Genomic DNA, 27,855 nt, shown 5'->3' with positions numbered 1-27,855 from the left:
TTGAGCCCAGAAGTTTGAGACCTGCTTGACTAACATAGCAAAACCCAGTCCCTACTAAAAACACAAAAATTAGCTGGGCATGGTGGCGGGTGCCTGCGGTCCCACTACTCATAAGGCGGAGGCAGGAGAATCACTTGAACCTGGAAGGTGGAGGTTGCAGTGAGCTGAGATTGCACCACTGCACTCCAGCCTGGGTGACACAGAGAGACTCCATCTTAAAAAAAAGAAAAAGAAAAAGTCTTCCACAACAGTTATCTTATAGAGACAGAAGAAGAAGGAGGAGAACAAGAAGGAGGAGGAAGAGGAGGAGGAGGAGGAGGTCCTAGCTAATCTCAAGGGCAAGGACCCAAGGGCTAGGCTCTGCTCTGTCTGAGAGGGAGGAGATGGCAGTGGGCAGGGAATGGATGGTTTTCCCTGCATGCCCGAGGAGAATCCTGCTTTGACTCACCTTGGAGGTCCCTGATCAGGCCACGAAACCAGTGATTACATCTCTCACTCATCTGGGGTGCTGGTGACCTTGACGGAAGAAAGGCTTAAACCAGGTCAGCCTGGGGGAAGGGGCTGGCTCCTTCCAGGGTCTTCCTCCAGATGAGATGTTAACTTTCTGTCTGTTGCTTCAAGTCTCGTCAGTGTCTCTGAATGTGAGGGCAGAAGGAGGGGGACGCTGTCAGGGGAGGTGACACTTAGGCTCCTGACCTGGCCTAGAAGTAACCTGGGCTCCTTCAGCGGGCCCTCCCTCCTCAGCACCTTGGAAGTGTAGGGAGGGACCAGCTGGGGATCCCCACACATTAAATGGGGAATGAGAGGAGCAACTGACAGTCTCAAATTCAGGCTATAGATGGGGTCCCAGCCCTTAGGTTATCCCCCATACTCTCCTACCCTACATGAGATGGGCAGTGGAAGACCAGGACAGCAACTCCAAGCCAGAGTCGTTTTCGGAGGTAGACAGTGAGGAGGCCTGCTTCTGCCGTTTATTAGCTGAGTGCCCTTGGACAGGTCACTTACCTACTCTCAGCCTCAGTTTCCCCATCTCTAAAATAAGGCTATCAATACTTACCTTCTCTGGTCATTGTCAGGATGAATGAAAGAGCTCTGTAAGTATTTCTGTCATTAGCAGACATCAGAGATTGTTATTCTCCAAGGTGAGAGGCCACCCTAGGTCCCCAGCGGTGACAGCGTCAAGATTCCTTTTCCCTCCTCTGCGGTGCCGGATCCTTTTTCAGCTTTGCAGCTGGCTCTCATCCTCCTTTCCGCACCCCCCACTCCTCCTTGGGACCACCTTGGCGGGCCCAGCTTCTCGCAGCCCCCCTCTTCCATGGGTGCCCCCATTCTAAAGCCACTAAGGATGCCCCACACAGGCGCACGGTTTGGTCGAGGTGGGACAGGTGGCAGGGGTCTCTGCTGGCCTGCTTTGGCGCCCCCCGCCCTGTCTAGGGATTCCTGTTTGCAGAGGGCTCCCCCCGGTCCTCAGCTCGCTCTGGGCTAAGCAGGGGAGGAGAGAAATAAGAGGTGGGGGGCCTGGAAGGGGGTTCCCACCTTCTCAGTCGGGGACCCGAGAGGGGGACGCATCCCTGGAGCGCCAACGCTGCGCCACCGTGGGTCTCCGAGCTGCGCTCGCAGTGGCTGAGATCCTAGGCACGGAGGAGAGGTGCCCCTCCGACCCCCGGGCCGTGACCCCCTTCACCCAGACCCGGCCAATCCCTCGCCCCGGGCGACCGGGAGAATGCGGTTCTAGGACCCGGAGGCGCCGCCGAGCGCGCCGCCGCCTCGGCCTCGCCTCGGTGGCCTCCCGCTCCGGCAGGTGAAGCGGCGCTGGCCGCCCGCTCTGCGGCAGGTGAAGCGGCTCAGCAGCCCCCTCCCCGCCCGCCATGGCTGCGGCGGTCCCCCGGCCGGCGCCCGGCGCCCGTCCCCTCCCTCCAGCCCGCCCCCCTGGGGCTGGGTGCGCGGCGGCGGCGGCGGCGGCGAACTGCGGTTTGCGCGCACGGGGAGCGACAGCAGAAGTTCGAAAATCGCCGAGGGGGGAGCCCGCGCCGCAGCTTCCTGCCCCCGGCCCAGCCCTCTGGCCCCGGCGGCCTGCAGCCTGACTTCCTCCCCCAACCCTGCAGCTCGCCGCCCGGTTCCTCGGACGGGGCCGCCCCGATGGGACGCCGCGCCCCGGCCCCTGCGCGCCGCTGAGCCGAGCGCCCCCCGCCGCGGAAACCCCCGCTGCCGCTGCCAGCCTCTGCCCCCTCGTCCCCCCGGGCCAGGAGCCTCGTCCCTGTCCCCCGGAAAGCTGGATTTCCGAGGCTGGAGGCGCCTGGCCGGCTGGGTGGGGACCACCATGGGCAACGCGGCCGGCAGCGCCGAGCAGCCCGCCGGTCCCGCCGCGCCGCCCCCCAAACAGCCCGCGCCCCCTAAACAGCCGATGCCCGCGGCGGGAGAGCTGGAGGAACGGTTCAACCGCGTCCTGGTGAGTGCGACCCGGAGGCGCGCCGGCCGCGGGCGGGGGGCGGCAGTGGCGCGGCAGGGGCTGGGCAGGGGCTGGGCGCGCGTCCCCGCCCCCGGGGACTCAGGTGCCGCTTGGAGATCCCGGGTCCGGCGGTTGCCCCCTCCAGGGGGTGGGTGCGACAGTGGCTTTTTTTCAGAGTGACTTAGCACTCTCCCCCCAAAACTTTCTTCAGTAATCGCCCGGTCTGCCTCCCTAAGACACCTCCACCCCATCTGGGTCTAAAGGTCTAAACAGATGTGTCTTGTGAGGAAGTTGGGAGCGGGGCACGCACAGGGGTCCGGGGTCGCCCCCTTCCCCACTGCATGCAGGCCCAGCCACCGGGCGTGGGTCTGGGGCATCTGCCTTTCTGTGTCTGAGGTCAAAGATGAAAGGGTTACAATCTCCCGGGAGTGGGAGACTTGCTGGAGGTGTTGGGTCCTGGTTTGTTGGGCGCCTGGGCTGCGGGAGTCGGGTTGGCGGATCACGGGAGGCATCTGCGTTTCTCCCCCGCCATATGCCAGAGCCAGGGTGCCTGTGGGTCTTTATCTTGGGGCGTCCCTTCCAAGCCTATGAAGGGAGTAAGATGAGGGAGGGTGGGGTCAGGACGTGTGGGTCGCCCTGGCTAGGGGTGGAGCAAAACCTGGAACCACCCCCGACGGTTGCCTACCTGGGGAATTGGAGGGGGGGGCCCGGGGAATAGGCCACTGGGGAGGGAACCATCAGCTCAGGCCAGCCTGGAAACAGTCAACATGTTCAGTGGGGTGGGGGCTCCAGAGCAGACTCAGGGGTCCCCAAGACCCTGCATGAGGCTGAAGTAGGGAGGGGAGGGCTGCTCATTCTCACTCCCGCCACCACCCCACGCCCTGGTCCTGGCTCCCTTCTCTAACTAGCTGTCTGGTGGCCTGCCTACTGTCAGCCTTCCCTTGCTGGACGCTGAGTGACAGGCAAATGAGGCTATGCCTTCTCCCAGATGCATTTCCCATCTGTGCAGACGGGCCCTGCAGGTCTGAGGGTGGGGCCTCGATGGAGGTGCAGGCCGCAGAGGGTGCTGGCTCAGTTGGTGGCCCTCCACCTCCTTGACATCATTTCCCCTCCCCTGGTCAGTCATTAGGCCAAACATGCTGGATCCCCAGCATGGCCCCAAAGGGTCGCCTCCTAACAGTTCCAGAAAATGTTGGCTTCAGTCCCCTCCCAAGGGAAGGCTGGGGGCAGTCTGGAGGAGCTACAGGGTGGCGTGGGGTCCATCCTTGTGAAGACACCTTGCTTGATTAGGGGAAGGCAGGGACACTGAGGGACGCCTCACACCAGGCTGGCCCCTGACTTCTCCCTGCCCCCACCTGCCCTGCTCCCTGCTCCCCAAGCCCAGGGCTTCACAAAGCTGAGCTGAGCTGAGCAGGTGGGGGAGGGGGGAGAATGAAGAGACACAGACACTGGGGGTCATTGGGGAGCCTGCGTTGGTGGTGGGTCCTTGGACCCCTGCCAGCCTGGTTGGAGGGACATGGGTCTATCTTTCCCCCAAGTGTGTGTCTATAGATGAGGAGGTGGGCTCTTGGGGTGAGGTCCCGGTTCCAATCTGTTCTGTTTAGCACGATGATGGGGAGGCGCCCTTGAATAATTCAGACCTGGGGAAAATCCGCAAGTCAAACGGGGAGGTTCTGATGTGTGTGTAGGGCTTGATTGTCCTGCTTGGATTTGTGGCTGTAATTGATTTGTGGCTGAGTCTGCCACTGGGAGTCCCTGAGTACCAGGTTGTGGAGGGGGGACATCCACAGATGGGCCAGAGAGGCTATCCTGGTGGAGAAAGTGGAGGTGGCTAGCAGAAATTTAGGGCAGCAGCACCCACCAGGGCTTACCCCCCACTGGGTGCCCAGGAACCCCAGTGTGTTCATACCTTCTTCCTGTGGTGGCTCAGTCTGTCTTATGTCCAGTTGTAGGCAGGGTAAACCCAACCTAAGGACACTTGGCAAAGACTCTGCTTCCTCTCATTCCCCACCAGCAGGGGCCTGAGCCCTGCCGCAGGCGACAGCCTTGACCTCTGCCTGAGGCTGCCCAGGGCTAAAGAGTTGGTTCAACCCTCTGGTCTGGCAGTGGGTATTGCAGAGTGGGTCGCTATCTGAACCCCAACCTGAACCGTCATGCCCAGAACCAAGTCCTGTCCTCGGTTGGTGTCTAAGAGGAGAAGAACCTTAGATTGCTGAGGGGATGGGCCCGCTGCCATCAGGGGTCTGCAGTCTCGATGGGAGAAGCACAGTCCTGCCCTTGGGGATCTCGTCCAGCAGCCTCAGGGACCCTTTTCCTTCCCCTTTTGTCCCTGGTGGGAAGTGGGATTCTGGTGCCCCAAACCCTCTTCCCTCTCCTGGCTGTGGGACCCCTCTTGTGGGTGAAAGGTGTCCCCACCCACAGCCAGGCAGGAGGTGCAGGGAGCCCTTCTCCCATGCAAGGGTGGGTGATGGGGGGCTGCCTTTCCAAGAAAGCTGTGAAAGAAAGGGGTGCCCCCTGCTTAAAATGGGGGTGGGGAGAAAGAGCAGGTTGAACCAGGGTTTCCGGCTGCTGCCTTAGCAACGGCGGAGGAGCGATGGCTGCCCAGCCCCACAGGCCTGCTGTGATGGTGGGAACACCAGCCGGCGGGGCGCCAAGCTCTCGCCTCTCCTACGCCCATGCCCAAGGCTGGGTGTCTTCCAGCCCCTTCACGCCTTCCCCTGTGAGGCATGCAGGGTCAGGGACTGGGGTGACAAGGCGACCTTTCCAGGCCTGCCAGAAGGGCCACGCTTACACCTGGACCTGGGATACCCCTGATCTGCCAGGCAGGGAGAATCCCATAACCTTGGGGCAGAGGGATCAAGGAAAAGTGTCAGGGGTGGTGTGTGGAGGCCAAGAGCCACACTGGCAGCCAGTAGCGGTGGAGAGGAGTTTGCCTGATGGGTGCTCTTGGCTTGTGCTCAGGGATCTGAGTGCCTGGCCAGGCTGTGTGGGGAGGTCAGGCTGGCCCCACGTGGGGTGTGGGCCTGCAGTCCTGCTTCCAGCCAGGGCCCTTCCCTCTGGGGCTGCTGGTAAAGAGCAGGAGGTGCTGTCCCCCTGGCCACTCCCACCTCTGGGACAGGGCAGATGAAGTGTGGGGTTCAGGGATGGAGCCACAGTGTCGCTCAGGCCCTACACCTCCCACTTCCAGGACAGAAGATCTCAGTGGGCTGTGGCCATGTCATCTGATGTTGGGCTGGGCAGAGGCAAGGGGTGACATTCCCAGCAGGCAGGGCTGGCACTCGAACCCTGGAAAGCCACGGATGTGGTGGGCATGATTCACAGTGACATCTGGGGCTGGCTGGCAGAGAGCTGGGTGAGACGGGCAGGAGCAGGTGCTCTCGGGGCCACCTCTGCATTTTTCCTGGGAACATGGAGCCCTATGTTAGTGGCTGGGTGCCCTTTGAGGGGGCAGGGGTTACTTCAGGGAAAGGCAGAGCAGATTCCTGAACTTTGGAGTCATGATGTTGGGGGTTGACATTCCTTTTTGTCACTACCTGCGTGACCCTGGACAAGTTACTTAACTTGTCTGAGCTGTAGTTTTCCTCACCTGTAAAAAGAGAATAATGGTGGCATCTGCTGGCCTCTTAGGATTGTCGAGAGGGTGAAATAGAGGACTTATCGCAGTGGCTGGCACAGAGCAGGTGCTCAGCGACCGCCCTCCACTGTGAGGAAGGGGATAAAGCTGGAGCTGATCAGGTCCTCTCCATCTCAGGGCCCATCTAGCAGAGGGAGCCCAGACCCTGCCCCTCCCCTCCCTCCACTTCTGCTACCAAGACCACCCGAGGTTGCCATGCACGCCCCAGGAGCCCCAGATCCTTAGCCAGGAAGGCCCGGCAGGCTCCCCACGTTATGCAGGTCAGCAGCAGTGGGGCCCAGACCGAAAACTGCCTGGTGGCCGGAAACCGCTGGAGGGAGGGCCCACCTCTCCTGGAGGGTGGGGCGGTGGTGGTGCTAACGGTAGCAGTGTGCACATGGGAGGGGGAGGGGAGGCCTCCACTTCCCCCTGAGAGAGGGTGTGCTGAGGGGGGGGTTCCCCAGTGAGTAAGAGCTCCGTGGGCAACAACAGGAAGCGTGGGGCTCTGGGTGGCAGGAAGTGGGGCTGGCTGTTCCTGGTTCCTCAGATGAGGGGGCCTGGGCCAGGCTGCCTGCAGAAGACCCCTGGGGGCCAGGACCCACATTTCCTGTTCCCCAGGTCTTCCTTCTTTGGAAGAAGCCGAGTCTTCCTTGCCAGCTTGCCACCAAGGCCACCCTGCGCAAGCACCTTAACATCTTCGAGCCTCGGTTTCCCATTTGTGAAATAGGGATTATGACAGTATCTATTTTGGAGGCTTGCTGAGGTTTAAATGAGTTTTGAGGCAAAGCCTAGAACGGCGCCTGGCACCGAGTGTTTGGGGCCTGAGAGCTTAACTCCAAGTTGAAGAACGTGTCTGGGGAGCATTTGTTATTGTTACTGCTGTCAGTGTTGTTTTCCTCCTACCAGCCTGGATGACACAGGTAGTGGCTTCCACCCTGCCTGCCCTTGTCTCTGCTGTGGGGACGCTTGAATGCTGATGGGAGAAGCTGTTAGCTCTTTGGGTCCTCAGCACCTGATCCTAGGGCTGGGGCTGGGACCCCTCATAGCCCTCCTGTAAGCCTGGGATTGCTTATAAGAGCTCCAGAAAATCTATATGCCAGAATTATAAAAAGTGGATAAAATCGATTGCTTTTGGCGATGCACCGAGAGCACTAAAACTAAGGTTGAGACCGTATAGAGGTGGGCAGGTGGCGGGAGATGGATGGGGGGTGGGGGCTGGGCACAGGCTCAGCTTCTGGGCCCATTGGGCTGAGGAACGCCTGTGGGGCTGGCCTGAGACTGGGATTGGTGTCCATGTTCAGGGGTACCCTCGGGCTTGAAGGGCCAGGCCATGGGGAGAGGTGGGCAGGTGGACTGGGACCTAAGCTCAAACTGAAAGTGAAACCCTAGGGTGTGGCTGTGTCCAGATGTGAACTCAGCCCCTTTAGCCTCCTGGGATGCTGTGTCAGAAGTCAGCACTGGTGTGTGTGTGTGTGGGAAGGGCTCTTAGCAGAGTCTTTTGGGGGCTGGTCTTAGGTGACCGGGTGCTGGGGGTCCCCCCTCTCACACCCAGGGCAGGGAGGGAGGAGAATGGTCCCCACACATTTTAATAGAAAGATGTAGGGAGTCAGCTCCTTTTCTTGGCCACACCCTAAAAGATGAATCCTGTTTGTTTCCTCATCTGACCCAAAGCACTAAAGGCAGCAGGGAAAGTAGGCTGGAGGCTAGTTAAGGTTTGGCCAAGGCCTTGGAGACAAGTCCATGTTTCTGGATGTTTTCACAAACTTCTGCTCACCCTACCATCCCCCACCCTGGGGCCTTCCATGCACCCCTGCCCCTCCACCGCTCCTGCATCTGTGAAGTGCTCCTTCTTAGTGTCAGGCCACTGAAGAGCTTTGCCACATCCAAACTCATCTTCTCACTGAGTGTTCCAGGAGCTCCGTGAGTGTGAGGCTCCGGTGAGGGAGTGCACCCATTTTATGGAGGAGGAAGCTGAGGTCCAAGGGGGGAAAGAAGCTGTAGAGCTAGTTGGGGCCAGAGCCTGGTCTTTTGAAGCCAGCTCTGGGTCCTCCACGTGGCAGCTCACAGCTGCCCCTCCCCAGCCCCTCAGGAGGCAGGTATCCCGCCCACCTGGACTGCCAGCCCCTCCCCTCCCACCTGAGCACTGCCAGCCAACCCTCCATGTGTCCCCCAGCTCCCCACCCCATGGTGGCGCTGCCTTGCTGAAGGCCCTGGGTCTGGGGGTCTGTTCCTGTTTTTAGGGGGTGGCCTCACCCCACCCTGAGTGAGTGGCATCTCATGGCCCCTCTCCTGCTCCCTGGAGTGCCCAGCCTTGGTGGGCACAGCCACAGCTGAGGAGCAGCTGCTAATTAGTGTTCGGCGCTGTCAGAGCTATTTCTGATTTCTAAGCCTAAATTTAGCCCGTCTGGCAGGCTGGCATGTGGGACTGGGGGCCGGAGAAGGCCCAGGTGGGAAAGGGGCACGGGTGGCCTGCCCTCCATCGCTGTTCAGACAGGTGACCCAGGCCCCAGAAGAGGCCTCCCCATCACAGTAACAACTAGGGGGCTGCTCTGGGGGAGTGGACCAGGCAATGGCTTAGAGTCGGCTCCAGGCTCAGAGCCAGCCCCACTCTCCTCTTACTGGCTTCGTAACCTTGGCCAGGTCACTAAACTAATCCGTGCCTGCACCTGTGAGATGGGAATGTTAACGGCGCCAGTGACGTCAGTGAGGATGGAAGGCGGTGGTCGGTGTGCAGGGGCTCCGAGTGGTGGCTTGCACAGTAGGCATTGTGGAGCTGGCTACCTGACTGTTGGGGACGTCATTATGACTCTAGAAGTGCCGCTGGGGCCATTCCAGAACCAAAAAGGTCCCGGGTGGGTGAGGGCCTGGAAGGACCCGTGTTGGGAAGTGGCTGTCCCCTCTGCGGCCCCGTGCTGGGCTCAGCCGTCCCCTCGCTCCCTGGCTGCCATCTCTGTCTTCGGTGCTGGCCACGGCTCAGCTTCCCTGGCACTGCTGGCCCTGTCTCCCTGCTTTGTCCCTATTCTCCGGCTTGCTCCACCTCGGCCTTGCCCCACCCTTTGTCCCTGTGGCGTGGGGGTGACTGAGAGAGATCATCAGCGGATCAGAGAGAGAGACAGACAGATGGACAGAGAAAGACAATAGCCTGGCCTCCTTTGAACCCCCCGGCCCTGTGGTAGCAAGAGCTGTCCTGGCCCTTGGAGGGTTGGGGGAGGGTGGCCGATGAGACAGCGGTGGTTTCCTCAATCCAGGCTCACTTTCGCAATGGGGGAGAGGGATGACGTATTCCCACCCACCCAGTGCTGGGGGCGGGGTCTGGCCGAGGGGCAGTTTCACCTCTCCAGCAGGTCCTGGCCGGAAAGCTTAGGCAATGGGGGCTGTGCGCACCCAGCTTCCTGTTGTCTGGGTCTGACTCGAGGCAGTGATTTTGGGGGTAAGGTCTGGCTGGAGCCCCAGAACGAGGCTGAGCACCCCGAGAGGAAGCTGGCTGGGGAGCCTCGGGTGGGTGTGGCTCCCTGTCTGCTCCAGCTGTGGCCTCTGCTCAGAGCCACATGACTGAGGGTGTGGAGCGTGGGCCACCTTGGCTGGTGACCAGAGCCCCTTGGGTCACATCCTGACGGAGACCCTTATCAATAAACTCAGAGCTCCCTGAGGGCAAGAACTGTCTTTTTGGCCTGACGTGTAGAAGGCTGTCAGTAACCTGGGGTTTACTAAATTGAAGGGAACCAGCCTCATCTTTTGGGGCTGTTAGGGAGACAAGCCAAGTCCAGGGTCCCAAAAGCCCCTGGTGCTATTGACCCCGGCTGATTCTGCAGCCCTGGGCTGGCCCTGACCTGCCCCATGGTGGCAGAGGCAACGTGCCCCTGTCATCTGTGGCCAGGGGAGGAGGACCCAGGCAGAGCTCTGCTGACCTTTCTCGGTTCCTGGGGGAGTCCCAGCCGGGCTGCCCGCACCACAGACCCAGAGCACTGGCTCTTCTCCCCAGTGCTGTGGCTAAGTGACCTTCCCCGCAAATCTCCCCGCCCCTGCAGCTATGATCTGGAACTCCCTGCCTGCTGACATGGCCGCCCTCCTCTCCCACAGCCCTCTCCTTCCTTTCTCAGCTTCTCTCCCAGGTGGGAGGGGCCGGAGGGGGAGGAGGAGAAGGCTGCTGTCCACCCTCCTTGCAAGAGGTTTTCTGGTGCTCGTGAGGCACTGGTGCCCTGGGCCTGGTCTGTGTACACATGGGATCTGGTGGCACATGGAGATGGGACACTGGCCACTGGCCACGCTTGGGTCTGGCTGGCAATGGCTCCCCATTAGCTTCCCACCAGAATGGGGGAAGAGGTGATGCCCTTTACTGCAGATGGGGGAACTAGAGCCCAGAAGTGTCTCAGGTTCCCAGGGAGGCAGGCTGAGAACCCCCACACCTGCCTCCGCACCAGGTGGGACAGGTAGGCAGCATGAGGAGTGACATAGCACGGGCACACTGGAACTCACATCCTGCTGTCCCCTCTAGCTGTTGTGATGGGACAGGTGCTCCATCTCACTTGGCCTTGGCTCTCTCATTGGATAACGCATCCCAGGGTGAGAGGATTCATGGGGCCACACACTGTCTAGGGAGCTGAGTGTGTTTCCCCAAAATGCCCATTCTTCCCTCCCCCCTTGTTGGGGCCCCAGGCTCAGGGGTCTTACTTTGTCCTCCCTCCTCCCAGAACTGCATGAACTTGCCCCCAGACAAAGTCCAGCTGCTGAGCCAGTATGACAACGAGAAGAAGTGGGAGCTCATCTGTGACCAGGTGGGTGCCAGCACTGCCCAGCCACCCCGTCTCCCCCACTGTCAACGCCCCACCCTGACCAGGCAAGGGCTCTGGAGAGAGAGGTACCTCCATAGTGCCCAGGGGACCAAGACCCTGCTCAGTGGCCAGCGTGGCACCTGGGGAGGGTGCTGGGGTTTGCGGACTCCAGAGTACCCCTCTCTTGAACTCCCCAAAACACCTTGTGAGTCATGAGCTGGGCTGGGTCGGCTTCAGAGGAGCTGGCAGGGCTGGTTCAGGGGCACTGGCCAGGGCAGCTGGAGCCGAGTCACTGTCACTGTGCTGTGGCTGAGCTTCCTGAGAAACCTCTCTGGACTGGGGAAGGGAGGGGACGACCCTGGGGTTGGACATCGTCACCTGATCCCATGGGAGGGAGGGAGGAGGGACAGGAATTCCTGTCCTTTCGCCTTGGGTCCAGAGGAGCTGCAGTCAACTAGCAACTCCCCAAGGCCAGTCACTGCGGACCCCTGCCTCAGTGCTCTGTCCAGGAGCCTGGGCTTTCAGCTCACTCAGCTGCCCCTGCTCCTTCAGCTTCGAGGGCTGTGGTTGGCCATGGGAGGACCCTCTCTCAATGCTGGGCTGGGTGGGGCCGGCTGCTGCAGGGATTCTGTGAAGGAGGGAGGCTGCAGAGGCGGGGGATGGGGAGCTGGGAGCTGAGAGTCTCCCCTGGGAGCCAAGGCTGGGCCTTTGCTAGTGAAGTGGTTGGCGGGAGCTGGCTGGGCAGCAGTCGAGGGGAAAGGGCTGGGCGGTTGGAAGAGGGTGGGGAGCTGCCCCCGGAGGCCCTGGGGCTGTGGTAGGGGTCCCCTTGGAGCAGCTTGGCCTGGCATCTCAGAGGTTGGGGGCTCAAAGGGCAGGACGAAGTGCAAGTCCGAGGGGGTGGATTTTTGGCAAATCTGTGGGGTTTGGGTTGGATGGGTGGGGGCCCGTCTGGGGAGGGGTCTTTGCGTGGTCCCTGCCTCTTTGTGTGAGTGGCTGCTGGAGCCTGTGGTGGGGTGGGGGAGTTAGGAATTGCATCGCTGAACAGAGGAGAGGAGCATGCAGGTTCCTGTCAACACAGGGATGCAGCAGGGCTGGGGTCCGAGTCCTGCCCAGGTGCTGGGTCCCCTTCACGAGGCACCTCCAGCCGTTCTTCCCCACTGTATCCCAGCTCTGGTCCAGAAAGGGTGCCACCTACCAGCTAGACCGAGTTCCTTCCCACCCCAGGGGGGGCCTACCGCAGGACTGACCCCTTCCTAGTCCACCCCAAAGCTACGCCGGGGCCGTGGCCTAGGAGGCCACATGGGAAGGGTAGGCTAGGCCTAGGACAGGGGTCTTAAAGTGACCTGATGCTGGCCAGGTGTGGTGGTGCGCACCTGTAGTCCCAGCTACCTGGGAGGCTGAGGTGAGAGGATCACTTGAGACCGGGAGTAGGAGGCTGCAGTGAACTAGGATCATGCCACTGCACTCCAGCCTGGGTCACAGAGGGAGAAAAGAGAAAGAGTAAATAAAGGCAAAGAAAGTGGCTTGGTGGACTGTTTGGGTTTATACCTCTGGTATTTCAGAGGCTCCTAAGAAAGCCCGGTACCCCAGATGAGAGCTGAGAACGGAGCATTAGGATGAGAACTGGTCATTTGCCCTGGGGCAGCTCTGGCTGGTTTTCTGTACACCCCATTCCATCTCCCCAGGAGCGGTTTCAAGTCAAGAACCCCCCCACAGCCTACATCCAGAAGCTGAAGAGCTACGTGGATACTGGTGGGGTCAGCCGAAAGGTAGCAGCTGATTGGATGCCCAACCTGGGGGTACATGTCTCCCCTCTTTACTCTGTCCCTTTCCCCCACATCTTCCAAGCTCTGGGCAGCTGGAGTAACTATGTGTACAGACTTTCTATGGGCATGTGTGGGTGCATGTACGAGTGTGTGTGTGTGTGTATATAGGGGACTGAGAGTGCCCTGGGAATGCACTTTTACACGTTCCTCTGTACATCCTGTGCATGCTTACATAGGCACATTCTGTGTACTTATACCATGTGTATACACACGTGCAGCACATATGTCCATACATAGGGGTGTGTGTGTATACTATGGGTGTACTTTGTTCACTTATGTGTCCTTTATGTGTACCCTTGAGTCCATCTATAGGAGAGAGAGAGAGAGAGTGTGTGAGTGTGTGTGTGTGTGTGTGTGTTTGTGTATAGCCTATGTCTGTAGTTAGAGTGCATGTATATAAGCGTTCATGTGCTGTGTGTGTATGCACACCGTGCATCTTTGTGTGTGTGCATGTGTATACCTTGTGTGCCATGTATCGTGGGTGTGTGCACCCTATGTGTCTGTGTATGGGGGAGCACACGTAGCCTGTGAGTGTCTGTTTTGCTGGGCAGGTGTGTGGGGGTGGTGGGGGAGGCTGAGCATGAAAGGCCACTGGTGCCAGTTGGAGGAGGGTGGGCGCTCTGCCTGCTGCCTCAGGACTTGGTGAGCCTGTGGGAGGCCGGGTTCCACCCCCCAGCCTTCTCTGTTCTTGGTCCCCAGTTTAAGAGGCGAGTTCAGGAGTCCACACAGGTGCTACGGGAGCTGGAGACCTCCCTGAGGACAAACCACATTGGGTGAGTGAGGGCTCAGATCTTCTTCTCTGGGCCTAGGAAGGCTCTGCTTCCAGGCAGCCCCTGGAGCTTCCCCTTCTTGCTCCCCCTGCTTCAGCACAGGCCGTGCTTGTGGACCACTGCCTGGGTGTGCCCCGGACAGCTTCCCCTCCCCCTCCTGCCCATGCTGTGGCTGGCACCTTGAGGCATGGCTGGACTGTGGGACCCACCAGAGTCTCCCAGAATCCCCTGATATCACTGGGTCTTTGGGGGTGGGAAGGGCACCCCAGGGGCTCTTGCTGTGCCTGTTCTGTGCCCACCTGGGGCAGGGCCTCCTTCCTGGCTGGTGCTCAGGTAGCCCTGTGCCTACAGGTGGGTGCAGGAGTTCCTCAACGAAGAGAACCGCGGCCTGGATGTGCTCCTCGAGTACCTGGCCTTTGCCCAGTGCTCCGTCACGTAAGCTCCCGGTCCCCGGCCCTCATGCTGCTCCTCAGAGCTTAGATCCCCACCTCCCTGCATCTCACCCACTCCCCTGGCAGTTCCAAGCAAGGCAGCCTGAGCCTGCCCTGGAACCCTGCATTTGGCCTTGAGCGATGCCCCTGCCAGAGGCTTGCCCCCAGTGGGGAGGGGTGGCCTCTCTTCCACCACTATGTTAAGCGCAGTGCCGAGAACACAGCCTCCTCCTCCTGCTCCTTAGTCTCTCCTGCAGGTCTGTCTCTCCTTGCACTTCCTCTGTCCCCTCCTAAATGCCCCCTGCAGTGTTGGCCTCCAGCCCCGTTGCATCCTACCCCCAGGTATGACATGGAGAGCACAGATAATGGGGCTTCCAACCCAGAGAAAAACAAGCCCCTGGAGCAGTCGGTGGAAGACCTCAGCAAGGGTCCGTCCTCCTCTGTGCCCAAAAGCCGCCACCTGACCATCAAGTATGTGGGCCACAAGGTGGGGTCGTGGGAGAGCAGATAATTCAGCCCCACACTGCTGCTTCTAGCCAGACCACCCAGGGCCCTTGGGGTAATAAGCTTTAGAGGTCAGAGTAAGGGACTCATACAGAGTTTGGGACGCCAGTATGTTAAGAAGCCATCGGGTGGGACTGGGCGCAGGGCTCACACCTGTAATCTCAGCACTTTGGGAGGCTGAGGTGGGCTGATCATTTGAGGACAGGCGTTTGAGACCAGCCTGGCCAACCTGGTGAAACCCCATCTCTACTAAAATACAAAAATTGTCCGGGTGTGGTGGTACACGCCTGTAATCCCAGTGACTCAGGAGGCTGAGGTTGGAGAATTGCTTGAGCTGGGGGAATGGAGGTTGCAGTGAGCTGAGATAGCACCACTATACTCCAGGGCGACAGAGTGAGCCCTGTCTAAAAAAAAAAAAAAGCCATCAGTGGTGGACACCTAGAAGTTGGAGTCTGGATGGGTCTGGGATAAGAAGGGACCCCTCTTGTATGCATCTAATTCCCTGTTTTCTCCCATGCGGCCTCCAGGTGTCCCCCTTCTCCCCGGTACGTAGCCACCTACAGGCAGGTGCATGCCTGGCTGACTCCCTCCCAGGGTGTGGTGGGGTAGGATGAGGTATTCAACTGATGTGCCTGGGTTCAGTGCTGTGGCTGGGTCCCTCCATCCTAACACGGGGCATCTTACTGGGAAGCAGGAAGCAGGCAGTAGATTAACCCTAGAGTGTCTTGTGGATCCCCAGCTTCCTACTTTGGGTCGAGAGGACTGATTGCATATTAAGCCTCAAACTTTCACAACATGTCATTTGTTCATTCATGCAATTATGCATTCAACAAACTTTTTTTTTTAGCACTTAGTATGTATTAGGTGGGTGGTGGGTGCCCAGGAGACAAGTCACCCTGCCCTCAGGGGCCCACGGTCTAAGTCAGGGCCAATTTAGTGTGACAGGTTGTCATGGAAGTGTGCCTGGGAGCTCTAAGAAGGGATGTGGCCACCACTTGGGGCATCAGGAAGGCTTCCCAGAAAAGGTGACACTGGAGTTATGTCTTACAGACAGGTACAGGCCGCTTTACATGCAGCCATGGGGACAGGGAAGGGCATTTCAGGCAGAAGGAACAGCATGAATGAAGACTCCGGCATATTAGCACAATGACGAGAAAGGGTGACGTGGCAGGAGGAGGGGAGCCCTCAGCCAGGTGAAGGCGGGGCCTCCTGGTGACACTGGGAATGTGACAGGATGGTCAGGGAGACTGACATGTGGAGGTCCCAGCTGGCAGTTCGGCAGCAATGAAAACATCACACATTTGCTGGGGAAGAATGGGGGGTACAGTCATGTAGCACTATGTGCCAGGCACTGTTCTAAGGCCCTTTCATAGTCCCAACAACCCTGACAGGAAGGTACCATTGTTAGCATTCCTAGGAAAGGAGGGGAAGGGAGATTAAGTGACTCGTCTAGTAAACGGTGAGCTGGGATGCTCCCAGACCCCTGGCAGTGGGAATTCAGATCTGCCTCTCACATTGCAAGATGAGCCCAAGTGGCCATGAGTGCCACCTTGTGGCGATCCTTCCCATGTCTCTTCCTTCTGTAGACCCTCTCCCCACCACGTCGCTGGGAAGGGTCTGTGCTTCCATATCCCCTCTCCTTCAAGGGGGGATGTGCCAGACCCCAGGTCTAAGGACTGAGGAAGCCTGCCTGCCCTCAGCCAGCCTCTTTGGTTGAGTAGATGGGATATGGTACCGTCAGGTTCCAGATGTGCCTCCTCTTACCCCAAAGGCCATCTGAGTGGTGGGGGAACAGGAAGCTGGGACTCACTCTGACCCCCACTGCCTCCTCCATGCCACCCCCCAGGCTGACCCCAGCCCACAGCAGGAAGGCCCTGCGGAATTCCCGCATCGTCAGCCAGAAGGACGACGTCCATGTCTGCATTATGTGCCTACGAGCCATCATGAACTACCAGGTTGGCTGGGGGACATGGGACTGGGGGACTAGGGATCCCAGCCTGTCCCCACCGGGGGCTACACAAGCTGCCAAGGTGCTGGGATCCACTGTCCTTTTATCCTCTGCCACACTGGGGATCTTGGGCATCTGAGCTGTTGGCTTGGGCTTTTAAGGCTGATGAGTCTTGAGGGGAAGCCCATGTTTTTGCTGCATCTGTCAGGTTCTCTGAGTACCTCTGCCCATGGCTGGGGCGTGGAGGAGCCTCACATAGGGACTGGGCATGCCTACCAAGAAGGGCTGGACAGAGGGCCAGGGGAGAGCAACCTCGGGGTTGATTCATTTGGAGGGCTGATTGGTGAAGCTGGGTCCTCCTTCACTCAGCCAGGCTTTAAGCCAGCCTCACGGTGTCCAAGGTGCCTGACACTGGCTTTTGGAAACACAAAGGTATTTAAAAAGGGCCAGGTGTGGTGGCTCATGCCTGTAATCCCAGCACTTTGGGAGGATGAAGTGGGAGGATTGCTTGAACCCAGGAATTCGAGATTAGCCTGGGCAACATATCAAGACCCCATCTCTATGAAAATTAAAAAAAATAGTCCAGGCGTGGTGGCTCGTGCCTATAATCCCAGCACTTTGGGAGGCCGAAGCAAGTGGATCACCTGAGGTCAGGAGTTTGAGACCAGCCTGGCCAACATGGTGAAATCCTGTCTCTACTAAAACATACAAAAAGAGCTGGGTGCAGTGGCAGGTACCTATAACCCCAGCTACTGGGGAGTTCTGAGGCAGGAGGATCGCTTGAACCTGGGAGGTGGAGGTAGCAGTGAGCTGAGATTGCGCCATTGCACTCTGGCCTGGGAGACACAGCAAGATTCCGTCTCAAAACAAACAAATAAAGGCAGGCCAGGCACAGTGGCTCATGCCTGTGATCCCAGCACTTTGGGAGGCTGAGGCAGGCAGATTGCCTGAAGTCAGGAATTTGAGACCAGCCCGGCCTATATGGTGAAAGCCTGTCTCTACTGAAAAAAACAAATACAAAAAAAAAATTAGTTGGGTGTGGTAGCAGGCGCCTGTAATCCTGGCTGCACAGGAAGCTGAGGCAGGAGAATCACTTGAACCCAGGAGGCAGAGGTTGCCGTGAGCTGAGATGGCGCCACTGCGCTCTAGCCTGGGTGGCAGAGAAAAATGCAATCTCAAAAAAATTCCAATCAAAAAAAAAAGGACAAAAAATAAAAAGGCCAGGTTTTGGAGGCCACAGAAGTTGTGGTTTAATATGAAGAACATCCTAAACTCGAGGGCAGTTAAAAATCAGCGTGGCGCAGTGCCGACTCTGCTGGGGGTGCTGGAAGTCCCGGGGGGCCTTCCTGGAGGCACTGACCTCTGCTTTCTTCCCAGTCTGGTTTCAGCCTTGTCATGAACCACCCAGCCTGTGTCAATGAGATTGCTCTGAGCCTCAACAACAAGAACCCCAGGTGAGGTCCAGGCCCCGAACCTTTCTCCATATTTAGAGTCTTCTCCCACTCAGCCCCTTGCTTAAGGTCCCAGGGGCTCATTCCGCACCCCTTATGCTCCTCCTAGCCAGGCCTGTGCCCACCCTTGCTTCGGGTCCTGCCTGTTCTCAAGGGACAACATGCCCCTTCTCTCTCCAGAACCAAGGCTCTGGTGCTGGAGCTGCTGGCGGCTGTGTGTCTGGTGCGGGGGGGACACGACATCATCCTTGCCGCCTTTGACAATTTCAAGGAGGTACTGGAGTCCCTCACCCAAACATGCGCTTCCCCTACTGTTGCTTGGAGTCCTGTTGTTGGCAGTGGTGGCCTCTGCTGGAGGCGGCTGGGAACATTGGGTTGGCATTTGGGGAACGCAGAGGACAATCTGGGATGGGGAAGTTTTGAAAGGAAGGTGCAGGGTCAGGTAGGGGCACCACCTGGGTAGGGGTAGGGACAACTACAGGGACCTGCTGAACCTCTCACTCAGCCTTGCCAGATCCAAATGAGCCTTGGTCCACGCCTCTGGGAGCTGTGGACTCTGGCTAACAGGCTTACAAGGAGTAGATGTGTGGGATGTGATGCGTAAGACAGGGTGTCTTCATTCATTCCTTTAATGACTATTTATTGAGTGCCTACTATGTGTCAGGAACAGGGCACTGGGACACACCAGTGAACAAAGGAAACAGGACAGGGAAGGACAGAAATATTATAAATGAGCAAATGACACAGTGTGTTAGGAAATGATAAAGGCTGTGGGAAAATGCCAGCAATGTTGCAGCAGGAGGGGAACGGGTTGCAGGGTGGTCAGGGAAGGCCTCACTGAGCCAGTGAGATTTGAGCAAAGCTGGGAAGGAAGCAGGGGACTTGGCGTGGGAGTGAGAGCATGCCAGGCAGTTGGAACAGCAAGTGCAAAGGGCCTGGGGTGCGACTGTGCCAGGATGCCAGTGTGGCCAGAGTGGAAAAGTTCAGGCGGAGTGTGAGGTTGAGAGGGAGTGGAAGTTTTGAGCAGAAGAGTGACATGGCCCAACTTAGAATGAACTGGAGAGGAGCTTGTTGAAGCACAGGCATGGCCGCAGGAGGTAGTTTAGGGCATGTGTCACTGGGCCTCAGCGGAGCCATTCTCCTTACCCAGGTGTGCGGGGAGCAGCACCGCTTTGAAAAGCTGATGGAATATTTCCGGAATGAGGACAGCAACATTGACTTCATGGTGAGCTCAGGAGCCCAGCAGCCCGAGGCCTGAGCCAGGCCTTCTTGGGTGCAGGGAGCAGCTAGGGTCCTGGGTGCTAGACACTGGGCTCTGCCCCAGCAAAGCCATAAGGACGGAGTGCTCAATGGGGGAAGGGTGGATGCTTCAGGGGGCTGGACTCGGGGAACATGGAGGTAAAATACTGGGCAGGCCAGAGCAGGGAGTGGGTGGAGTGAGAACTGTGGAGAAGGATGGAGGCTTGGAGTAAGTGGAGGTGACAGGCACTGAGCACCCCCCCCAGAGGATCACAGCTCTGCCGCGTCCCTGCCCCCAGGTGGCCTGCATGCAGTTCATCAATATCGTGGTACACTCGGTGGAGAACATGAACTTCCGCGTCTTCCTGCAATATGAGTTCACCCACTTGGGCCTGGACCTGTACTTGGAGGTGAGCCCTGTACTACCCCCAGACTTAATCAGCTGCCCACCACAGAGTACAGCTGAGTGGTTAGCAGCATGGGTGCTGGGGTCAGCCAGGCCTGGGTTTAAATCCTGGCTCTGCCATTTTCTGCCGTGTGACCTTGGATAGGTCTCTTTCTCTCTCTCAGTGTCAGTTTTGTCATCTGTCGAATAGGGGAATCATAGACGATAATCTCAACTCTAAATGCATAAACCAGTGCCTGGCACATACCAGGCCCTCAGTGTACGGAGCTGTTTTTGCAGGCACTGGCACAGGTCAAGGTGGCCCAGGGTCTGGCTATGGGAGCACCAGCCTCAGACATGTGCTCTGACTCCAGCACATAACAGGGAACCCAGGGATACAGGGTGGAAGCAGGAGTTGGCTCATGCTGGATGGGCTCAGGACGTGGAGGAGGTCCCTGCCCTGGGGAAGGTGGGCAGAGCAGCTCGGTGCTTCCTGGCCCAGCCTGAGCAGAGAAGCTGCAGCTCCTTCCCTGCTTCCTTTGGGAGGTTTCCTGGAGGAGGGGCTTGTAGCATATTGACATGTGCTACAACATGGGTGAGCCTTGAAAACGTGCCAAGTGAAAGAAGCCAGACACAAAAGGTCACATACTCTATTATTATGGATTTTTCTTCTTCTTTTTTTTTGAGACAGAGTCTCGCTCTGTCACCCAGGCTGGAGTGCAGTGGCACGATCTTGGCTCACTGCAACCTCTGCCTCCCGAGTAGCTGGGATAACAGGTGCCTGCCACCACACCCAGTTAATTTTTGTATTTTTAGTAGAGACGGGGTTTCACCATGTTAGCCAGGCTGGTCTTGAACTCCTGATATCAGGTGATCCGCCTGCCTCAGCCTCTCACAGTGCTGGGATTACAGGCATGAGCTACCTTGCCTGGCTATCCATGATTGGTTTATATGAAATGGGTAAATCCATAAAGATAGAAAGTATATTAGTGGTTGCCAGCGACTGTGGGAGGAGAGAATGGCGAGTGATGGCTGATGCCTGTAGGGTTTCTTTTTGGGCTGATGAAAATGTTCTGGAATTAGTTAATGGTGATGGTTGCACAACCTTGTGGCTATACTAAGAATGACTGAATTGTATACTTTAAAATAAATTTTATGATATGTGAACTGTATCTTAAAAAATGAAGAAAAAGTAGTCTAGGGCTCAGGTCCCTTCCTCTGGGTGGTAGTGGTGGGGGGAGCTTGGAAACATCCCCCCCACACATACCTGGCCTCACCCTGCTCCTTCCATCTGGGGACAGAGGCTTCGGCTCACCGAGAGCGACAAGTTGCAGGTGCAGATCCAGGCGTACCTGGACAATGTTTTTGATGTGGGAGCGCTGCTGGAGGACACGGAGACCAAGAACGCTGTGCTGGAGCACATGGAGGAGCTGCAGGAGCAGGTGGCGCTGGTGAGAGCTGGTCCGGACCCCCGCCCCCACATCATAGGCCCACAGGGCACTCGGGCCACAGGGCCACGCGGGCATGGGCATTGGGCACTGGGCGGCAGGCACTGTTCTAGCTGTGCATTGGAGGTGCTGGCTGCCTGATCCCAGAGCCTGGCCTGCATCCAAAGCCTGAATCTGTTGGGTGTCTTTCTCAATGAGTGTGCGTGAACGTCCTCGCTGCGCTGGATGTGGGAGGACGGCAGGCCCCTCCTCTACCCAGGCTCAGACCCCAGGTGAACTGAACTGGGGCCCCTCCCAGCTCAGTCTCCTCCTCTTCCTCCACCTCCCGCATCACTGGTGCCTTGGTTTCCCCTCCTTATTTGCTTGGGCTCGAGTGCCAGGCTCGGCCCACCCTTGGCACCTGGGCTGAGCGGATCTGGGAGCCTCCCCCAGTCTTCCAGGCAGGCATGCCTGATGCCGCCCCCTCACCGGCGGTGCCAGTGCCGGGCTGCGGGTCGGAGCTCACCATGTGCCGGTGCTACAGCTGACAGAGCGGCTTCGGGACGCGGAGAACGAATCCATGGCCAAAATTGCGGAACTGGAAAAACAGCTAAGCCAGGCGCGCAAGGAGTTGGAGACCCTGCGGGTGAGGCTGGGAGGTGAGGGGTGGGCCGGGCTCCCAAGAATAGGCCAGCTGCGTCTGCTAGGCTTGACATCTCCCTCCTCCCCGGGAAGAGGATGGGGGCTTGGTGCCAAGGAGCCTGCTGGTGGGCACTGACCGCTCCTGTGGGGCTCGCAGGAGCGCTTCAGCGAAGCGACCGCCATGGGCGCCTCCAGGCGTCCGCCTGAGCCTGAGAAAGTGCCTCCCGCTGCCCTGACGCGGCCCTCGGCCCTGGAGCTGAAGGTGGAGGAGCTGGAGGAGAAGGGGTTAATCCGTATCCTGCGGGGGCCCGGGGATGCTATCTCCATCGAGATCCTTCCCGTCGCTGTGGCAACTCCGAGCGGCGGTGATGCTTCGACTCCGGGGGTGCCCACCGGCTCCCCCAGCCCAGGTGCACAGGAGCTTCAGGCTGGCGGGGATGCAGGGCAGGGTCTGGAGGGGAGCCCGGGGGCATCTGTGGCGGGCAGAGTTGGGCGAGGGAGGTTTGGATTGTAGGTTTGGCTCAGGGAGGAGCGCATGCGTAGAGAGGGGACGCGGAGAGGAGCCCACCCAAGCCCGGGAGCTGACTTGCGTCTCCCCCCCGACACCCCCCCACCCCCGCTCCGCCCTCGCCGGCTCAGATCTCGCACCTGCCGCAGAGCTGGCTCCTGGAGCAGCGCCGCCGCCGCCGCCCCCACTGCCCGGCCTCCCCTCCCCGCAGGAAGCCCCGCCCCCGGCACCCCCACAGGCCCCGCCCCTCCCAGGCAGCCCAGAGCCCCCGCCAGCGCCGCCGCTGCCGGGAGACCTGCCGCCCCCACCCCCACCACCGCCACCACCTCCTGGCACTGATGGGCCGGTGCCACCGCCGCCACCGCCTCCGGGAGGTCCCTCTGATGCCCTAGGAGGAGCAGGCTCAGAGTTGGGCCCAGGTGAGTGGAGTGGACCACCTTGGGCCCGGTGCTGGGGGGAGATGGAGGAAGGGACCTGGGCCTGAGTGTCCTCCAGGGTCCTCTGTCTGGGGGCCTCTTGCTGCCTCCTGCTTGCCCCATCAGCTCTCCCTGGGCTCAGGTTCCCCCCCCCCCCCCCGCCCCGCCCCCCCACCGCTCACCACCCCCCCCACCCCCCCTAACCCCCGCCCCCACCTCCCATCTCAGGACTGAAGGCCAAGAAGCCCATCCAGACCAAGTTCCGAATGCCACTCTTGAACTGGGTGGCGCTGAAGCCCAGCCAGATCTCCGGCACTGTCTTCACAGAGCTCAACGATGAGAAGGTGCTGCAGGTGAGCGGCCTGCCTGGCTCAGAATGTCGGCACTGGAGGAAGAGGGGACTTGCCTGGATCATGCCGGGCACTGGGGGTGGTCATTTCCTCCATGCCATTTCACAGATGAGGAGGTGGAGGCACAGTGATGGGCATGAAGCCAGACTGACTGGTACCTCTAACAGGCAGAATCCTGCCTGCCCATGCCTTTTCATCCTCCGTGCAGGCACCCCACACCTGCCTCCTTCTGCCTCCAGGCCTCCTTCCTTCCACTTTCCCACAGACAACTAAGGCTTCAGCCCCACTGATTCCACTTCCAGTTTTCGAAAATGATGTGTTGTCTTGCCTCCAGACCATTGTTGCCCTTGTTCTGTCTGTTCCCTCTGCCTGGAATGTCCTTTCCTTCCCCTTTTGACCACTGGCCAGTTCAGCTCTTCCTTTGGCTCTCATGGCGCCAAGTCTGGGTCTCGGGGTTGGGCAGCCCTCCTCCTCCAGGCTCCCTGGGCTTCCCCTGTGCCTCCCATCAGGGCTTGTGGTCAGGCTGCATTACTGGTTCTTTGCTGGTGGCCTGGTCAGGGCCAGATGGATGGGTGGCTCCAGCACTGTGCTCAGCCATGAGAGTGCCAGCCCTCAGCCCCACCCAGCTCCACCTCCACACCCTGTACCCTCAGGAGCTGGACATGAGTGACTTTGAGGAACAGTTCAAGACCAAGTCCCAAGGCCCCAGCCTGGACATCAGTGCTCTCAAGAGTAAGGCGGCCCAGAAGGCCCCCAGCAAGGCGACACTCATTGAGGCCAACCGGGCCAAGAACTTGGCCATCACGCTGCGGAAGGGCAACCTGGGGGCCGAGCGCATCTGCCAGGCCATTGAGGCGTGAGTGTCCCTGCCCTGGGCTTCGGGCAGCCCGGCCCCTCTGCTAGGGAGGGTTGTCAGGCAGATCCTAGTAAAAGCCTCAGTGATGAGCTCTTTCATCAAGCTTCATTCCAACCCTGGTCCAGGAACCTTGTCCCCATTTTAAGGTGGAGAAAACTGAGTCCATGCCTACATTAGGACATCCCACTTCCTGCCTCTTTGCCTAGCTGTGAGGACCCAGGCTGTGGGATTTACACTGATGTACGATGGCGACCCTGGCTTCGCAGCTCCTAGTTTCTCTGCATTCCTACCTCTTGCTCTCTGAAGCTGTTGGCAATTTCAGAAAATACTGAAATTCATTTATTCAATCAAGGCAGGGGTAGCCCTGCTCCCAGGGACCGGTGGGTATGGGTGATGTCCACTCTCCCCTCCCCTTCCTCCCACAGGTATGACTTACAGGCTCTGGGCCTGGACTTCCTGGAGCTGTTGATGCGCTTCCTGCCTACGGAGTATGAGCGCAGCCTCATTGCCCGCTTTGAGCAGGAGAAGCGGCCCGTGGAGGAGCTGTCAGAGGAGGACCGCTTCATGCTGCACTTCAGCCGCATCCCGCGCCTGTCGGAGCGCATGACCACACTCACCTTCCTGGGCAACTTCCCGGACACAGCCCAGCTGCTCATGCCGGTGTGGGCGGAGCGGGCAGGGTGGTGTGGCCTGGGTGGGGATGGGCAGGAGGCAGCTCCCAGCCCGGGCTGCAGCGGGGAACCTGGGAGTACTTGAGCCTCCAGATGGAGGAGGCACCATCTGACCTTACCTCCCCCATCCCACCCCCAGCAACTGAATGCCATCATTGCAGCCTCAATGTCCATCAAGTCCTCTGACAAACTCCGCCAGATCCTGGAGGTGAGGGGCCAGGAGGTGGGACCCACTCTTGCCTGTTCTGGATAGTGTGAGAGGGAGACCCAGGCCCTGCCCACCTGCAGTGCAACCAAGATAACGTTCCCACTTCTCATGAACATGCTGAGAAGGACAAATCTAAGGTGGGCGGTGAATGGGAATGGCCACAGCAGCCGTGTCTGTAGCAGCTCATCTGGGACCCTGCTGAAGGGCTCAGCCCCCTTTAGGCTTGCTCTGTAAGTAGCAGAGCAAGCTCACCTGCTCAGTGGGGGCCCAGGAGCCAGTAGAAATGGCTGGTGGAAAGGCAGTGACCACACAGCCTAGGAGGGGATGCTGGCAACAAGTTTTGGGTCAGACTAGTGGAGGACAAAATGGGGTGTGCCCATGGTGCTAACCGTGCACATGTGTGAGACCTGTGTGTACACACATGCACATGTGATGTGGCTCTGAGGGGCCTGTTCAGGAGTACAGTGGGGGCTGAGGGTGTGGGGCCTGCTCCTTGTCACCTTTTCTCCTCCTTGTGTGATATACTCAAGTGGTGTTCGCAGCCCTGGCACCCTGCTGAGCCTCTCCCCTGCCTCTCCCAGATCGTCCTGGCCTTTGGCAACTACATGAACAGCGGCAAGCGTGGGGCAGCCTATGGCTTCCGACTCCAGAGCCTGGATGCGGTGAGGAGGGGTCCCCAACCTGGGGGCTGGGGCAGGGGACTGGCTGGTGGCCTGTGGCTTATAACAGGTCCTTGTGCAGCTGTTGGAGATGAAGTCGACTGACCGCAAGCAGACGCTGCTGCACTACCTGGTGAAGGTCATTGCTGAGAAGTACCCGCAGCTCACAGGCTTCCACAGCGACCTGCACTTCCTGGACAAGGCGGGCTCAGGTGGGGGCACACAGGTCCCTGGGTGCGGAGAGGGCCGTTGGCTGGGGTCGGTTGGGAGAAAGCTAGGGCGCTTTAAATTGGTCGGGGGGCTGCCTCTCTGATTCACTGACCTGATACCGCCCCATCCCTGGCCTAGTGTCCCTGGACAGTGTCCTGGCGGATGTGCGCTCTCTGCAGCGAGGCCTAGAGTTGACACAGAGGGAGTTTGTGCGGCAGGATGACTGCGTGGTGCTCAAGGAGTTCTTGAGGGCCAACTCACCCACCATGGACAAGCTGCTGGCAGACAGCAAGACAGCTCAGGTGCACCAGGGCTGGCCTCTCCTGGAGGTGGGGGATGTAGAAACACTAGGCGGCCCAGCCTGGAGGGGTGTGGCTATCGCTGGGACCCCTTGGGGGACTGCAGCAGGAACAAGGGGCTACCCTGCCTGGGAGCTGGGATCAGATGGTCAGTGTCCTAAGGGGTACAGGCTGCGAGAGTCTCTGCTGGGGGACTGACAGGCTGTGCCCGCAGGAGGCCTATGATTCCGTGGTGGAGTACTTTGGAGAGAACCCCAAGACCACATCCCCGGGCCTGTTCTTCTCCCTCTTCAGCCGCTTCATTAAGGCCTATAAGGTATTCGGGTCTGGGGCAGGCTGGGAACCCTGTAGGGCACTGAAGCCTTTCCGATGGACAGTGAAGTGGTGGGGCTGCTTCTGTTTAGGGGGTGGGTAGGGCAGTAGGGAGGGCTACCCTCATGGAGACTGCCTCGGCCCGCAGAAAGCTGAGCAGGAGGTGGAACAGTGGAAGAAAGAAGCTGCCGCCCAGGAGGCAGGCGCTGACACCCCTGGCAAAGGGGAGCCCTCAGCACCCAAGGTAGGCAGCTGCTCCTGGCCTAGGTACTGGGCTGCAGAGACACATGGCATCGTATCACCCTCTGGTGCCACCCTCACACCCTCACTGTTACAGACAGACCCTGCCCCAGGAGCCTGGGATGGGAAAGGGTTCCTTCTGCTCAAGCCAGCTGTCCTTGCTGTGGGGGACCAGGTAGATATTCCAGGGTTTTGGTGGTGTGGGGGCATCCTGGAGCTGGAGGTATAAATTCCCCCTAGTCACCGCCCAAGGCCCGGCGGCCACAGATGGACCTCATCTCTGAGCTGAAACGGAAGCAGCAGAAGGAGCCACTCATTTATGAGAGTGACCGTGACGGGGCCATTGAAGACATCATCACAGGTAAAAGGGCTTGGCCAGGCCTTGGTCTTATCCTCAGTCTGTCCTATGCTGTCTTCTGACCCAATCCCCTACCCTCTGTGGGACTGGCTGCCACACTGCCTCTTGCTACTTTTTCTTTCCTTTTTCCTTTCTCTCCTCCCCTTCACCTGCCTCCCATCCCCTGCCCTGCCCCGCCCCCGCTCAGTGATCAAGACGGTGCCCTTCACGGCCCGCACCGGCAAGCGGACATCCCGGCTCCTCTGTGAGGCCAGCCTGGGAGAAGAGATGCCCCTCTAGCCCCTCAGGTATCCAGATGACCTGGCCTCTGATCCCATGCAGCCCCCGGGACCCTTGAGGGAACTGAGGCATGCTGCCTTCTCCTGGGCCAGTGCATGGCTGGGATGTGTTTTGGCAGGGGGGAGGGGGGAGGCGGGAGGGCTCTGGCAAACATAAACAGTACTCCTCCATGTGCACACAATCTGAGTCCTTAGGAGGCTGAGCTTGTTGCCCTGGAGCGATGCTCCCAGCTCGGGGCAGACTCCTGAAGGGTAAATGTGTCTCCTTTGGCTGCCAGATCTGCGGAACCAGCCCTACATCCGCACAGACACAGGCCGCCGCAGTGCCCGCCGGCGTCCCCCGGGCCCGCCGCTGCAGGTCACCTCCGACCTCTCGCTGTAGCCGCTATTTCTGCAGGTGGATTCTGCAGGGGTGTGGGGCGGTGGACAGGCTGAGGCTCAAGGAAGGTGGTCCTCAGCTCGGCTGGCCGGGCAGTCCCTCCTTCGCTGTGGCCCGCCTCAAATGGGCTGGTGCATCCTCCTCCGGCCACAGAGGGCAGCATCGCCCGCTCCGCCTCCCAAATGCTGCTTGCAGCACTCATCCCAAAGCCCCCGCCAAATAGCCATACTTAGCCTCAGCGGGAGCCTGGCCTGTAACTTATAAAGTGCACCTCGCCCCCTCAAGCCCCAGCCCCGAGGATCGTCCATGGACCTTATTTTTATACGAGATTAATAAAGATGTTTGCAAAAGATCAGCGTCGGCTCCGTGCCTGCCGCAGCCACCCGCAGCCTGTTTCGCTCAGCAAACGCTTTACTCGTGCAAGCTCTTCTTGGCAGGCCTCTGCAAACCAGCGGGCGCCGGGGAGAAGGGCTGCTTCTCCGGTGGAGTTGTCGGGGAGGGAGCCCCCTTCGAGGGGCGCGGAGGCTCAGGTGTCTGGCCCAGGATCCCCGCTGGAGGCCGAAAGGGGCGAGCGCAGGGGCGAGCGGGCAGCTGCGATTAGACCCGCAGTGCCAGCCCCGCAGCAGTTCTTCCGGCTGCCCCGCACTGTGTGCG

The 27,855-nt window shown here is 59.3% G+C and overlaps 1 protein-coding gene across 5 annotated transcripts; it reads left to right on the top strand.

The window, feature by feature from the left end:
- The first annotated feature begins 323 nt into the window (after positions 1 to 323).
- Positions 324 to 27,554, top strand: FMNL1 (formin like 1). 5 transcript variants are annotated; one of them, XM_032270016.1, is made up of 28 exons: positions 328 to 2,449; positions 10,754 to 10,837; positions 12,520 to 12,633; positions 13,360 to 13,433; positions 13,782 to 13,865; positions 14,204 to 14,332; positions 14,893 to 14,910; positions 16,212 to 16,320; positions 17,691 to 17,767; positions 17,945 to 18,038; positions 18,915 to 18,989; positions 19,303 to 19,413; positions 20,690 to 20,839; positions 21,360 to 21,461; positions 21,615 to 21,867; positions 22,097 to 22,384; positions 22,610 to 22,734; positions 23,385 to 23,587; positions 24,013 to 24,247; positions 24,398 to 24,466; positions 25,048 to 25,128; positions 25,208 to 25,337; positions 25,474 to 25,637; positions 25,849 to 25,950; positions 26,095 to 26,190; positions 26,427 to 26,547; positions 26,732 to 26,831; positions 27,101 to 27,554. In XM_032270016.1, the coding sequence occupies exons 1-27, from the start codon at positions 2,321 to 2,323 to the stop codon at positions 26,821 to 26,823; spliced, it is 3,309 nt and encodes a 1,102-aa protein (XP_032125907.1). In that variant the 5' UTR covers positions 328 to 2,320; the 3' UTR covers positions 26,824 to 26,831; positions 27,101 to 27,554. The 5 variants fall into 5 exon arrangements, 4 of the variants coding, with proteins under 4 accessions (XP_032125909.1, XP_032125907.1, XP_032125906.1 ...); XM_032270015.1 differs by lacking the exon at positions 26,732 to 26,831 and having other exon boundaries at positions 329 to 2,449; positions 27,101 to 27,553; XM_032270017.1 differs by lacking the exon at positions 14,893 to 14,910 and having other exon boundaries at positions 2,089 to 2,449; positions 27,101 to 27,551.
- Positions 27,555 to 27,855: the final 301 nt, after the last annotated feature.

The sequence above is a fragment of the Sapajus apella genome, unplaced genomic scaffold (genome assembly GCF_009761245.1).
Source record: "Sapajus apella isolate SASKATOON/1434 unplaced genomic scaffold, GSC_monkey_1.0 scaffold201, whole genome shotgun sequence".
Lineage (NCBI taxonomy): Eukaryota > Metazoa > Chordata > Mammalia > Primates > Cebidae > Sapajus > Sapajus apella.
The sequence above is the reverse complement of the archived record's forward strand: the minus strand, read 5'-3'. Positions and strand labels throughout refer to the sequence as shown.